At 36.3% G+C, this 15,505-nt stretch overlaps 1 protein-coding gene across 2 annotated transcripts in view; it reads left to right on the top strand.

Moving 5' to 3' along the window:
* PDHX (pyruvate dehydrogenase complex component X) overlaps positions 1-15,505 on the top strand; it is a 30,995-nt gene that overhangs the window by 3,238 nt on the left and 12,252 nt on the right. For both annotated transcript variants that reach the window (XM_056492407.1, XM_056492408.1), the window contains exons 2-5: positions 2,505-2,588; positions 7,094-7,194; positions 11,304-11,503; positions 12,708-12,806. In XM_056492407.1, the coding sequence (XP_056348382.1) occupies positions 2,505-2,588; positions 7,094-7,194; positions 11,304-11,503; positions 12,708-12,806 (484 nt within the window). The remainder of the gene's footprint in view (positions 1-2,504; positions 2,589-7,093; positions 7,195-11,303; positions 11,504-12,707; positions 12,807-15,505) is intronic.

Raw genomic sequence — 15,505 nt, forward strand, 5'->3', positions numbered from 1 at the left:
CAATTGTTAACTCATACTTTAAATTGTCAGTCATACTTCAAATACTACCAAAATTTATTTGGTAAATGAACACAGATAACCATTCACATTCATAACATTGTTCATTTTTCTGTGTATTAGTCCTAGATCAGAAGCTGCAAGAAACTTTTTAAAGAAAGTGCATGGAGGTAATTCAGATGGAATTGTGAGTGTTACAAGGAACATTGTCTGGATACATTTCTAAACAAGACAGTCATGAGTAACATTAAACTGAAACTACCACGGAAAGACTGAGACAAAAAAAATGTGTGTTTGCTCATTCAGTCTTCTGGGAACATCAAGTTGAGCTCATTTCCACAAAATTCAAGTGTTTTGGGTGGCATGATCCTGATTGTGTTGCTATCTTAGGGGTTTAGGGAATAGCAAACTCACTTTCTGCTCTTGGTGCATTTAAAAATGTCAGGATCATTGATGGCTGCTTAGGTCATTAGAAGTTTGCTGCAGTGTTTCCATGTCACATTTTAAAAAAATTATAGACTGGTTTGGATTGGAAGGGACCTTTAAAGGTCATGTAGTCCACCCCCCCTGCAATGAGTGGGGATGTCTTCAAACCTCATCCAACCTGACCTTGAGTGGTCTCAGTGATGGGATGTCCACCACCACTCCGGGCAGCCTGTTGCTGTGTTTCACCTCTGTCATTGTAAAAATCTTCCTTACACCCAGTCTAAATCCTCTCTCTTTCAATTCAAGCCATTACCCCTTGTTCCATTGCTCTTGGCACAATTAAGAAGTCTGTCCCCATCTCTCTTAAAAGCTCCCTTTAGTAACTATTTAAAGCCTGTGATAAGGTCTCCCTGGAACACTCTCTTCTCCAGGCTGAACAACTCCAACTCTCTTGATGTTTCTTCATACAAGAGGTGCTCCCTCCCTCATCATTTTTGTGGCTGTCCTCTGGATCCCCTCTAACACATCCATGTCTTTGCTGTGCTGAGGATTCAGGAGCTGGATGCATTTCTCCAGGTGGGATCTCACTAGAGAGGAAGAATCACCACCCTTGACCTGCTGGCCACACTGATTTTTGTGTGCCCCAGGCTATGTTTGCCTTCTGGGCTGTGAGCCTCAACCTGCCACATGACAGCTTTTCATCTGCCAGTACCTCTAAGAGACTTGTCACCAATGGCCATGGGGGAATTGAGATGATGGCTACTACCCTCTGGATCCAACCCATGAAACAGTCTACCCATCAAATGCTTATTTCATCAGTTTACAGAAAACAGTGTTGTAAGTCCAGAGGGGTGACATCCATAGCCCTTCTGTGTTTACTGGTGTAGTCATTCTATCATATAGAGACACTAGGTTGGTCAGGCAGGACTTGCCCTTGCTGAAGCTGTTCTGGCTGTCCTGAGTGTTCTCCCTGTTCTCCATGTGCCTTAGCACAGCTTCTGGGAAAAAAAGAGAGCAAGGAAGAAAACTAGAGGAATTTTGAGCTGAAAAGCATATAATAAGGAAAAAACTGGAAAAAAATATTAGTTTCTATGGGGTTTTTTTGGCTGTTTCTGACTACTCCCAAGCAATACAGCAACTGGGAGAAATGTGGTGTTTCCTATTGAATGATAACAATCCTTAATGCTGGGTGTTAGACAAAAGGGAATATGAAGGAGAAATGAACCTTGCCATTGCATACAATGTACCTTCTATGTATCTATTTCTGTTCTGTAACTGAACACAAATTCAGACATAATAGTTCAAGAAAGAACCTCAAAAATCGGGTACTGGAAAGCTGCTTTTACAAAATTGATCTAAAAAGATGCCTTTTTTTGGCCTCATAATTATATTTAAAAGTACAGAAAGGTAGTGTCTCTCACATTAATGTCAGAATACTCCTTTGGTATAGAGGATGACAAGAGGTGTAATTTGTCTGTGCTGTGTCCTGAGCTCTGCCCTCAGAAGAATCCCACTAACATGGCACAGAGTTGCTGTTACACAGTGCTGCTTCTGCATATGGATTTACTGAGCCAAGACAAAGTCACTGAAACTTGAAATCAAGCAATTTCTGCAAAGTAGATGTAGTTTTCTAGCAAAAAGGATAAGTAAACATTTAAAAAGTTTATCTGTGGAAGAGGTAGATCATCAGTGTCTGGAATACTAAGATCACAAAGGCTTTATTTAAAAGATATGCTTGAATGTGGAAAAAATTCCACAGCCTGAGTAAAGGAAGAGAAGGATGATAGGAGGATGTAGTGCTTTGATAGATTTTGAGATGATGAACAAAACTTCATGTCTAAGAATTCAAGGTTTGTGAATTTCCATTTCTCTTGTAATTGAAATTGTGCATTCTTTTCCTTTGAGCTCTTTGGTGGGTATGCTTGTATGTAATTCAAAAAAAAGAGCATCACAGTGAATCTTTTGTTCAGTTCTCTTTCAGATTCATGCACTTCTAGTTTCATTTGTGTTAAGCAGTTAACTGTGAAAAAAGTTATACTGAAAAACTACTTAATTGAGATAACCATGTACTTGTTTTGCAGGTACCCCTGGTATTAAAGTTCTTATGCCTGCACTTTCTCCAACAATGGAAGAAGGAAACATTGTGAAATGGTTAAAAAAGGAAGGTAAGATAGCATTTTCTGTGGTCACATTTTCTGTAGTTTTTCAGCTGTGTAAATCTATTCTGTAAAAAGAAGATAATTCTTCCTGGTTATAAATCAGTATTTTGAAGCAAAGTGTTTGGTGTATGGATGCTGTCATCATGAACTATACCTGCTTTGAAATTGTTCATTCTTGAAATGTTATTTGCTTAATTGTCTTTCAAAAGGTTGCAATGATCATGTTTATAAAAAATTTCCATTAGACTGTTCCAGGGTGTGACTATGTGTCCTGTTTTTAATTCCCTGTTTTGTCAGGCTGCTCAGTAGCTTTGGAAGTCTGAGAGCTATTTGGGGAAGGTCTCTCACTCATTATTCTGCTGTGTTATGGAATACCATGAAAGACATGGTATTTTGAATATCTTTTAAAATATCTTAATTATAGTCTGCAGTTAAAACTGAGAAAAAACCAAATTACTTTCATAACCCTAGTACCAAATAGGGAAATTTCTCCCTAAAAGAACCCAGATTGAAAACCAACCAATCAAAAAAAAACCTGTACTCTGTACTCTGGCAACTATTTACTTCTATTAAAATATTTTGGAGCAACTGTCAAAAAGTCTGTCAAGTTTTGTCTTCATGTAGGTTGTATGTAAATGAAAAATGATCTATGGAAGAGTCAGCAGTTCCTGTTCTGTCTGGAGATGTTTGTCCTGTTTACTCCTACTCTGTCCCTTCTTCAATCTAATATTAAACCTGAATTTGAATTTTGACTGTAGTTTTGGATTCCAGGTAGCTGTTGGTATAGGATGCATTGCAGGGTTTTGGATAGCAGTAGGAATATATATTTTTCACATGCATTTTTAGATTTGCTAAAGAGATGATTACATCTGGAGAAAAGAAAATATCTTAAAGCTTATTATCTTTGGCAGACACAGTTTGCATAGCTAAACGTGTTTTGACTACTGTGCCTAGATAAGCCTTTTCCTTTGGCTTTTCCTTTCAACTGTTGATACAGCTTCCATTATTGTGAGAACTTTGCTTTCCTACATTTTGAGAGGTGTCTGGAAGACAGCTTCTTACTCCAGTAGTGGATTTGACCTTTTGCTCACAAAACTTTTAGTAAGAATTTCTGCAAAATTTACTGGTACAATTCAGAAGTTCGTGTCCTTTAAAAAAAATTTGCACTAGTGTTCTTGAAACTTGAAGCTCCAGTTAATCAAGTCCAGGATGATGCAGAGAGGAAAGAATGATCCAAAGTCCTTTTTGTATTTGTTGTCAATAATTGTAAAATGTTAAATGTCAACAGTAGCCTGTTTTACAGTAATTATGGCATTTAAAATTGCAAGAGAAAGCAAAAAGAGCATGGTTGGAGTTGAGTAGATTCCAGTTTGCTCCCAAACATGAATGAATCCACTTTACTCATAAAAGTGTTAGAATGTAAAAGCTATACAATGGGCTTTTTTTTTTTTTTGTCTTTCCACTAGCCTTCCACCCTAACAAAAGAAAAGAAAGCTTCACACATTTTAATGAAATTAAAATCAAATCGTAATTGACAATTAGACTTTGAGTGAAAACTATTTTAGTATTTTTATTGCTATGTTATCTATTTAGAAAGAAGACCAAACCCAAATACAGTATTTTATCTTATTGGCCACATCTATGACCATAATTAGTTCCTATCAGTACTTTTGTTTCCTCTAAGAGTCTGGACAATGAATGTGAAGACAATAATAAAAAAAAAAAGATACATTTTTAAGCAAATAGTGAAATGATTTAATCCTTACATGCCTCTCTGTCAGAGATTCTCTTAACTATTTAATTCTCTAGAGTGTTTGCCTTGTAAAAGTAAGTGTTATTGCTGACTATTGACAGTCTAATTGTCCAAGAAAATAAATATTTTAAGCAGATGACAGAAGCAAGCTGCTTGCATATGAAATGTTTTTCCCACTGTATAACCAGAAGGGGTCAGTATAATACTACTTTGTTAATCTTTCTGTTCTTTGTGTAAATATCAAGTGTTTTCATTTTGCAGTTTTACAGGATGGACAGATAATTTCACTACCACAGAAGGGAAAGTGCTGAATTTAATTGATAGCTTTACTTTTTCTTCTCATTGTTAATGCAGTTTCATGTTGATTCCTGTGGGTAATAAAGTCATTTTCACAGAGATAAAACTATGTTTCTAAAAACTTCTATTTATTATGTATGAATTTAATGTTGATGAAAGATGGTAGACTGACAGCCCAGGAGACCAAAATCCTCTTGTTAATGTGGGCAGAAAACAGAAAATACAACAGTGCTGGCAGCATCCACAAGCAGTGTAACTCTGCTACCTTTTGAGACATCAGCTCCAGGGACTTCAGTGTCTGTGTTCAGTCAACTCTAATTTTATTTGCAACTTTAAGAAATGCAGTTTGTATCTTGTGATTTGGATACTTGTCTCTCAGTAGTTGAACAGAGCACTGAGGGTATTGGATGCCAATTGGATCTCCTGAAAGAAGACTGCTTCAGTAGAAATCCTAACCATTCAGCTTAGCTGTGGGAATTTAATCATTAAAACCAAACAAAAAAACAAATGAAGAAACAAAAAAACAAACAAACCTGAACCTCACCCAAAAAAATTCAAGGGCATTATATATAATCTTTGAGAGCTCTCGTTCAGGCAACTTCTGTTGCAAATACTGCTGTCTCAGTTTAAAGTATAGGAGCAAAGATATGCTTTGCAAAAGTGTTCTTTCCAATCCTAATTACTGGGAAAGCTGATTTGTAATTGACATCAAACTAGGCATCAATTAGGAGCTATCACAAATATTGCAATCTCTAATGAAAGAAACTGTGGTCCTTCAGTTGCACTTAGGTACTGAAGCACTCACAAGACTTCAATGCTTCAGTGAAGTGAATTCTTATGAAGTCTTATACTCATTTATTTAATTGCTTTTCAAATTTGTGGTAACTTTATAGCTGCACCAGTGAAAGTAAAACAAAAAAAAAAGTAAAGTAGTGGAAAAGTGGTTTATCCCATTCTCTGAAGACTTTTCCTCTTGCCCTCTCTGTGCAAGACCACAGTTTTCTGTGGACAGCCTCAGGTACCCAAGTTGAGATGTGGTGTGTGACAAACACATGGTTGAAGGTATTTGTCTTGGCTGGCCTACCCTGCTGGAGGTACTGCTGCTGGTCTCTGATCACTGCACTCTGAGATTCCTTTATAATGGTGCAAAATGCAGATTAGGATACAGTTACCCTCCTTTCTGCTTGCCAATCATAACTCTGCAAATTACAGAATTTGCCCAACAATTTGATTTCTGAACAGCTGGGAAGTACTTGCCTAATGATCTGATATATGGCCTACTTGAATTAACGATCCAGTGAAATTAAAACACTCATATAGACCCTGGAGTTTTGACTTCCTCTTATAAACTGTTCATGCTCTAGTTATTACAAAGGGGAATGTGGCTATTAGATTATTACATTAAAAAGATGAAGTATATTTCTCTACCAATTTCTGTAATAGGAATGTTGATGACTTATAAAACTATGTAGGTGACTGAGCATTTGATGTTTTCATTCAATATAAACGAGATACAACATCTCATTTTCCCTTTCTAATTCCTGTAGTCCTGAAACAGGAAATTATTATTTTTATAGTGTTGTCCCTTACCTAAATGTAGGTGATAACCTGCACTAGGTTTTAATTCTGCTCCTTAAGCACAATAGAGGGATAGCAGTAGTTAACCTAAGTGCTTAGACAGCCAAAGTTGTTGCAGCTTTTCTGGTAATGGGGAAATATTAAAATTTTACTTCATGTAAAATTGTAGGCATGTTTTAGGCTTGTATGTGTTGTCTCTATAAGGAATAAAAGCTGTATTTTGTTGGAAGCCAAAACATTCAACTACCTCACAGTTTTTAATGTAATGTCAGTTTTAGTGTTGGACATCTAGTTAGTATTGATTTGTTGAAATAATCCAGACACATAGTATCTTTATCATCTGCTAGCAGATATAGATATTCTTCAAAAGCAGAGGAAGAGTATGCTTCAGAATTAATCTTGGATTTGTGTAATGTAGCAAAAGCAATTTATAGCAGTTGTGTGTATTTTTATTTCACAAAGTATGAATGAATGAATACTTAAAAAGACCTGTCTGAACTGTATAGGAGATTAAGCAAGCTTGCAGCTGTGCTTTCTCAAAGACATTAAAATTCCTGAGGTTTTATATTTGAATTTCTTTAATAGTATAGACAACAGTTACAAAACTGTGATACCATTATCTTAAATAGGTTTAGATAGCTTGCTCTGACTGGTGGCTAGCAGTGAGTATGGAAGGCTCAATATTTTATTAATGGCAGTACTACTGAGCATGGGGTTCTGGAAATAAGTTTCATTGTGTGTGCACTTCCTCTTGGAACTAGCTATAAAATACATTAAAGAATACAAAATGACTATATTATATGGTGAGTATCTATCTGCCATGGCTAAACAAACCTGGAAGGAAATTTAGGGTAAGTATTTTGAATTCTGTTGTATTTTGCAGGTGACACAGTGAATGTTGGAGATGCACTGTGTGAAATTGAAACGGACAAAGCAGTGGTTACCATGGAATCAAGTGATGAAGGCGTGTTGGCTAAAATACTGGTAGGAATTCTGCATTTCTCATGAGGGTATTATCACTTCAGACTGTTGTTTAGCATATTGCCTCAAAAACTAGTTTAGATAACTAAATTTCTGCTCAGCATTCAGAAAAATGCACTTGATTGCATTCCTGGGGAGAAATAATGGCTCTATTTTTGCCATGTGTGTACCAGACTATTGATACATGGTACATGATTTTATGTATATAGTTAATGGATTTTCACTTAACCTGATTGAATTAGGTTGTTTTGTATATGTGAATTATGTCCATGAATATTGTAGTATATTAAAACTTTTTACTCTGAGTTACAGGAAAACAACAATCAGTTGGAATATGGAATTTTGGGTGGTACTTTACCCAGGATGTGTTGTCTCTGTGCTTGATTGTCTTATGCTAGTCATTCAAGGTTGAATGTTGTACAAGATGGGCTGACCCACAGAACAGTTACTGGAGTTTATAATTTCCTCTATCAAAATTAGATTGATTAAGCTTAATATAAAGAATAAAAACTGGGATGAGTCGGAAATTTTCTGAAGCAGTTTCAGCTGGTGGTGAATTGCAGCTGTTTCTTCCTCCACAATAAGCAACAGGGTGAATTGCAAGCATTTGGAATAAAATAAATAAAAATATGAGTGATGGTACTTCCAGTAAATATTATGGCATTTGGTTAGGGAGGTCTCATTTGGGAACATCCACCCTTGAGGTGTGGATCATATAATCATACAAATTAGGCATACTGGTATTAATTGCAATCCAGCTACTTAGGAAACAGCAGAATGGGCATGGGTACCAACTGGTCCTGGAGCCATGAGAAAATTCTACCCTACACACAGTGAGCCATGTGTTTCTGCTGCTATTACAAAAGCTTTGGATTGGTATATTAGACTTCCTTTCTCTGCTACAGCTGCATTTTCTTACATCAGCATGTATTTGTGCAGTTATCTTTTGCAAAAACAGAAAAGGGAGAGTGTTTCCTGTGTGGCAGCATTTGAGAAGCAATGTTCTGTTTGGTGTCTTCCTTTTTTGTATAAGCAAAGGCAACATCCTTTGCAAAAAGTCTCAAGAAAAAGTCCCAAGATAGATGAGGGGCTGGGGTAGGGAGGAGAGGGGATGTAAAATGGAGCTCATCTGTAAATAAACTCTATCAGGGCTTACAAAAACTGTCATTATGTTCAATTTCTACAGGATAACTCGCATTTTAAGCACTAGTGCATATAGACAAGAATTTTTAAAATCTATTTCCTTCTTTTAATTGTGTTGCTAAATTTGTGTTCAGCTATGGAACAACACATTTAATAGATTTCAGAGGATCTATTCTGCTATGCCAGGATGAAGTCTCACATTGGATGTGTGTTTTAATCTGTGTTTAGTCTCCATGTGGTTATTTAATTAATTGCTTTCACTATTTTTAAATCTGTCTTCTTCGATTTTGAATGTTTCTGTGCAACTTACTCTGCATTTGCTGAAACTGCTTTGTTAGATGATAGGAGGGGGAGATACAGGTATTCTCTCTGTCAAAAGTATTAAAGAATTAATCCTAGAGAGATATAAAAAAAATATTTGAAATTTGTTAAGTTTTTTTAATAGTAAATCATGATGGCTACGAGTAACATTAGTATTTCAGAAGCTGTGAGGTTTTTTTGTTTCCTGTCTTGTTTCAAATGCATTGCAAATTTGAAAATTTCTCTGTGTATTGCTCTTGTGGCACACTTTTTGATAGATCAAAGCCAGACTTTCCAGCAGCTGCATGATATAAGTGTCATGGAGCAGTGACATTCAGCCTTAGTTATATCCATATCACCCAGTAACAATCCAATGCTAAGAGCTAAACCTGAGAAGCAGATGCCAGGAGGTAGAAAATAACTATAATGTCTTTCAGAATAAGGGAAGAGAGGCAGCTTTATTGGAGTAACATGAATGGATCATTATGCAAACCCACTTTTTAATGGATTCTTTTAATCCTTGGAAACTAGAAATGATAGGCCTAAGAATTAGAGTACAGAATAGATGGGCTTTTAATCCAGTCTCCTAAAAAGCACAGAAAAAACCTGATGTTTCAGAAACTAAAATAACAAGAGAGCAATAAGATCAGAAATGTTCATTTTTTTTTTTTTCTTTTTTCCCTAGCTCAGGTGTGCTCCTTGGTTGTCTTTCTGCAGTATCTGGTGGATATTTCTGCTCTATATTTAGGTGTTCAGTAGATGTTTGTGAAAGGCTTATAATATGAGCTGTGTCAGGTTTTTGGGTGGGGTGATAATTATTATTGAAAAGATTGTCCTTCCAAGGGCCACTCAGAAGTTTCACATGTGATGTAGTTGATGGGAATTAAACAATGTTTTGTGTCTCTGGGCTAGCATCTGGCTTAATTTCACTCACTTCCTAAAATAAATGAGACAAAAATGATATGCCATTTGATGGCAGCTGCAATTCTGAACCATCTTGACAGAGTTCAGTATGGAAAACTTGAGTCAAATGAGCACACTGCTTAATGCTTTGAGTTTTGCATTTAAATATAGGAAGATCATTAGGTTTAATTAATTCAACTTCTGTGTAACCCTTTTCTTGACTGTGTAACCTATGTACGGTTTAGGAAGAGCAGGCTAGCAGTAAAATAGAAACTCATGCATATATATTTCTTTTCAACCTGAATAGGTCTTTTAATGATCACATTTGATTCAGTGTAAAATGCAGTAAAAGATTAAATAACTGAATGAAATATTAGAAGAGTAATTTCAGAATGATGGTTATATATTAGAAGGGTAATTTCAGAATGGTGATTATTCTTTCAGTAGAGTTGCTTCTTAAATTAACACTGATTTTTTTTTTTTTTTCCTCCTTGTATAAAAAATCCACTGCAGAATGAGCCAGCATAAGTTCTTTCCCTTTTCCTTCCTGTTCTTCCCATAAACATTTACTTTAGTAAATATTTGTTACTAAAAGAACTATTCTGCAGTGGCAAAAGCCCCATGGGAATTCTCCTTCTTTGATCACTTTATCTCCAATTCTTTTTCCCTGTCATGGTCACCTGCACTTTGTTGGCTTGGCAGCAAAGCTACGATTTTTTTGACTTTTCTTGGCTACATGGAACCATAGACTCATTGAATGTTTTGGGTTGTAAGGGACCTTAAAGATTATTTTGTACCAGGGATGCCATTCACTAGATCAGGTTGCACTTGGCCCCATCCAACCTGGCCCTGAATGCTTCCAGGAATAGGGCATCCACAACCCTTACAGGCAACCTGTGCTTTACCACCTTTGAGTAAAGCATTTCTTTCTAATCTAAACCTGCCCTCTTTGATGGTAAAACCATTGCCCCTTGTTCTGCCTGTATAAAAATGCCCTCTCCCTCTCTTTTATAAGACCCTCATAAGTGCAGGAAGGCTGCTATAATGTCTCTCCAGAGCCTTCCCTTATCCAGGCTGAGCAACCCCAGCTCTCTCAGCCTGTCTTTGTAGGAGAGGTGCTTCAACCTTCTGGTCACCTTTGTGGCTCTCCTCTGGACCCACTCTTGTTGAGACACTCTGGTGGGGTCTCACAAAAGTGGGGTAGAGGGCAGAATCATTTCCCTTGCCCTGCTGGCCACACTCCTGCATTTGCCTTTTTGGGCTGCAGATCCACACTGTTGGCTTGTGTCCAGCCTCTCATCCCTAAACCTAAAGCCCTAAAGTCCTTCTACTTATTTCAGCTCTTTCTATATATGAGATTCTAGGGTTCATTGAGCTTTATGCAGAGTTTTTTTTTTTTTTATTGTGACTAATGGAAATGTACCAGTAACTCAAAAATCCAGGAGATGAAAGGTTAAGCAAAATTGTAACAATTTTTCTTCTTCTATTCTAGTTCTGAGCTGCAAAGGCTGTATGTCTAAAAAGTTACTTTGATTTCTGAGTTCTAACTTTAGGTGTATGGGATTTGGGGCATAATTTAATGTCCCTGTCCTTATAATACCAATTATAATTAATTTCAGTCTTGAAATATCTTATTAATAGTAGCAATAAAATGGGATCTATCTAACTGATGAATTGTCATTAATATGCCTGAAACTTCAACATCTACTGGTTTTAGTCATATTAGAGCAGACAGTGTAACATGTAACTTAATGTTCTTAATTTAGGTGGAAGAAGGAAGCAAAAATGTTCGCTTGGGCTCACTAATTGGTCTGCTGGTAGAGGAAGGACAGGACTGGAAGCAAGTTGAAATACCAGCTGATGCTGGTGTTCCATCTTCTGTGGCTCCACCTGCACCTGCCCCAGCTCCTGCAGCTCCCTCAGTTTCAGCCCCTCCTAAACTGCAACATCAACCTGGGACAATGCAGTAAGTTTATGTGTTTGTTATGAAAGAGAACTCTCCATTAGATCAGTAGAAGTAAACCAAGAAATATTTTTGTTCCTTTTTACCTAGTAGTAGGCTGTTAGTTTGAGAGTGTTTCAGTATGAGTGAGGTGATAAACCTTGCAGGCCTAGACTATTTCTTTGCTCAAAAGCCCAGTAAGTCAGTTCCAGCAACATAATGTTATTAGAATTAAATGTGCTTTTATTCTGTCCTGCAATTAAATTAAGAAGGATTCTAAGCTTACAGTTGAGAAGAAATTGTGCTAATACAGGATGGACAATTGTACTTATGCATCAGATGCTAGATGTACCTATGATTTGTTTTCTATTTATTTGAAGAGAAAAAATGAACAAAAAAATGGCACACACCAAAGTCCTTCCAAGCTCTTGCATTTTTGGTATTAGAAAAAAAATTATTCTAATGTTTTCATAGCAGTGGAGTGTAAAAAGCTTAAAACAGTCGATTTATGTGCTCCTTGTTAGTTTGGTTTGGATTTATTGGTATTCTAAGCATTATAAACACCTTGGAGCAGTGGTCAGCTCCAGAGTGTTCAGGTAACAATAATCCACAATCACTTTGTGTCCCAGGATATATAATTGGAGGTATTACTCCTCATTTGTGCTTATTTTTTTCCCCCCAAACCTCATTATCTTTTCTGTCTGGTCATTTAGGCTTTTGTCATGCAAGTGGAAGACAACTGAGGTCATTGCCCAGGCATTACCTGTAGTAGGAGGATGATCCTTGAAAGGATTATGTCTTTCATTTTAGCACCTAAGAACATCAGAAGTGCTGTTTCACTGTTAGAGATGTATCAGCATGTTTGGAACCAAATGATTATTTATGACACGGGGTTTTTTTGGCAAGGGCTTAATGGAACATTCTTAAAATACAGTCTCATTTAGGAAATAATGAATAGGAGATTTTGTAGAAAGACTTGAAACCAAGTATTTATTTTTTTATGACTGTGTAGTTGCTTTGTATCTAAGAATTATAAAACATTTTCTCTAGATGTTGGCTTTTCTTCTCATTTCAGAAAGCAAATCATATTAATATGCGCTGGGTACTCTGTACCAATGTTCTGTGCTTTGTAGTTGGTCAGAGAGAAATAGTTTCTTATGATGTACATTAATGAAATAAGATAATCTTACTATTTAAATAATTTATTTTTTTCCCCTCATTTCTTCAGGGTTCGCTTAAGTCCTGCAGCTCGCAGCATTCTGGAGACACATGGACTAGATCCAAGCAATATTACACCTACTGGCCCTAGAGGAATCTTCACTAAAGAGTATGTAGATCATTTGGTAAACTTACAACTTTTGGTACTAGAGCAACCTTCATTAGGTTAAAGTTTGTTTATTAAGAAAGCCGTGTCTTTGTTCCATTTTTTGCTATGGATGGGCTTAGTTAAATTTGAAAAATCTGTTGAAAAGTATTTGAAGAAGGCCTTAATTAGAAAAAAACCAAAACATATATTTGTATTTTTTAAGTCCCATCTTAGCTATGTGGTACTGCTGTCACATTTCCTGCAGCTCAGCCTGATGGTGGCTATTGCCTCCTAAGCACCATTATTAGCTATTAGCTAATAATTAGTTAGCACCACTGTGGATCTCAAGAATTTTACTTCCTACAATGCATACAGAGCAAAATATCAGTGGCTTGTTTTCTTCATATCTTTTGCTTTTTTGCTGCAGTTCTGTTCTGAAACATGTCAGGATTTCATTTTTTTCCTATTTTTATTAGGCTGGGAGGAGCAATGAAGTGTAATGATAAGAAATGTCAGAATTCTGTTTCTCCCATTCTTTTTTTTCCTATCTGATTTAAAGAATGTTTTTTACAAAGCTGTGGTTTGTTATGATCTAGTGATTTTTTTTTTTATACTTTTTTGATTATTCCAATGGAATGATTGGCACGCAAGCCTTTGAATGAAAAAGTTGAGTGTAAAAAATGTGGTAGATGCAGCGCATTTAGCCTTGAAATTGTGTTCTCTTCACATGAGTATGTATGTTATTGCTAGTGAGGATTTTGGCAGACATAAATATTTTTGTTCTCAGTAAAATTATTCCTTTTTACAAAATACCATCATTCACTTACACAGACTTTGCTGGCTGCTATTATTTTAGTTCCATTTAGGTCCACAACCAGGACCAGGTCAGTGTAACTTGGAACTGGAGCCAGAAAAGTGCAGACAGTTTTTAAAAGCTTTTTTTTTTTTTTTTCTGATGACCTTTGGGTGAGTTGAGATGTATTAAGGAATTGAATAGATGGAATGTGCTATGTAACAGCAAATCATCAGAGAGAGTTCTTTCTTAATTATGTAAGTCTAATGGTAATTTATGGTGTGTAACGAGGCTATGGCAGGTGGAAACCCTCTAGGACTTTGAGCTAACATATTAACATTTCCTAGTTGTCATGGAGATCTAGCAAAGATTTTTCTGTAGTTATGAGAATTATCTAGCTAAATAATTTCTTTTTAAAACTATTTTTTTTCATACAAAAGATTTCTCTATGAAATGTCATTTTGAGATGAAGAATGTCTTGGTTTTTTTAACCATTCTTTTGAAATGGGGTTAATCTTTCAGATGCCTACAGACTGCTATTATATTCAGTTTGAAATGAAATATGCAGATTTTTATAGAGAGCTGCTGCAGATATTCAGGGAAATATTTCCTTTGCTGCACTCACCAGATTACAAAAAGGAAAGATAGCGACTTTGTAAGCAAGCAAGATTCTTTCCCCAACTTTCTATCTTTAAATTCAATTCACTGTAAAACTTGCAACTGCAGTTGGAACTTCCACTCTACTGGCATTCTCTGCCATGATCATGTCCCTTAGTAGGCCAACATTTTATGTGTATATTTGTATTTATTTATATTTCTCTTATGTGTCTGTTCAAGGTTCAATTACAGTTGTCTTTTTCCTGCCTGTTTTGTTGTTGTTGGTTTTGTCTGTGATTTTTTTTTTTTTTTTTTTTAATGGATGGGCAGGGGTTTTTTATTTGTTATTTCTAAGTAATATCCTCTTATATAACTTAATACAATTTTCTTCAAAAATGTGCTAGAAAATTGGTGTGCCAGTACAAAGTAACTCACAAATTCTGAAAAAGATTGTACCTTGCTTCTACTCATCAGCTCAGACACTGTTTGGGAGGGCTATATTAAAATTGTTTCAGCTACTGCTGCCCTTTCCCATTGTGTTTCATGGTGGTCTAGGGATTTATAAATGCAGCCATGAAAAGGCTGGTTGCTGAGAACTGTGTTTTTCTGAGGCCGTGATGCTCCCAGCTGTTTTTAAGTTAGTGTGTCTTGGGATCTCTAGCTGCTCAGGCATTTTCAGCTTGCAGAGAAGGCACAGCACATACATGGAGTGCTGTTTTTCTGCAGATTAAATTAATGTGCATGTATTGAGTGTGAATTGACCGTGGGATCTCTGCTGTGTGCAATTTGTGAGCTGCCACGTGAGAGGAATGAGTTACTTTTATAATGATAGAGCAATAAGTTTGATACTTGGAAGTCTTTGTGCTCTGAATCTCTGCTAACCATTTGCCTTCTTCCAGGAAATCTATGAATTGAGTAAATAGGTGTAAACATGTGAAAGGGGAATATGAAACACATGAAAGGTGTTGGGTACAATTTAGTAAAATTAACTGCCACCCCAGGAAGCTTGTGTTGATCCATGCGTCTCTTGTTGCAGTCTTAGGTCCTGGTGGTTCTTAGGTGTCCATGTCACCTAATATGTCTTTATCAAGAAAAATACATTTTGAACACAAAATACCCAGTTTGCTTTTACCATTCTTTAGATTTGGTCTGATATGACTACACACTTTTAGTGGTAAACTGAAGTGTAACAGAGTTGCCAGAATCAGCATATTTCTAATAACAACAGTGTGGTGAGGCATATTTTTGTTCAATAAATGTTTACTAAACTCCCATATCTTTTCTACAAAGTAGGCTGCTCTTTGGTGTTTGTTACTTCTCTTCTTTCTCT

Source organism: Oenanthe melanoleuca, chromosome 5 (assembly GCF_029582105.1).
Source record: "Oenanthe melanoleuca isolate GR-GAL-2019-014 chromosome 5, OMel1.0, whole genome shotgun sequence".
NCBI lineage: Eukaryota > Metazoa > Chordata > Aves > Passeriformes > Muscicapidae > Oenanthe > Oenanthe melanoleuca.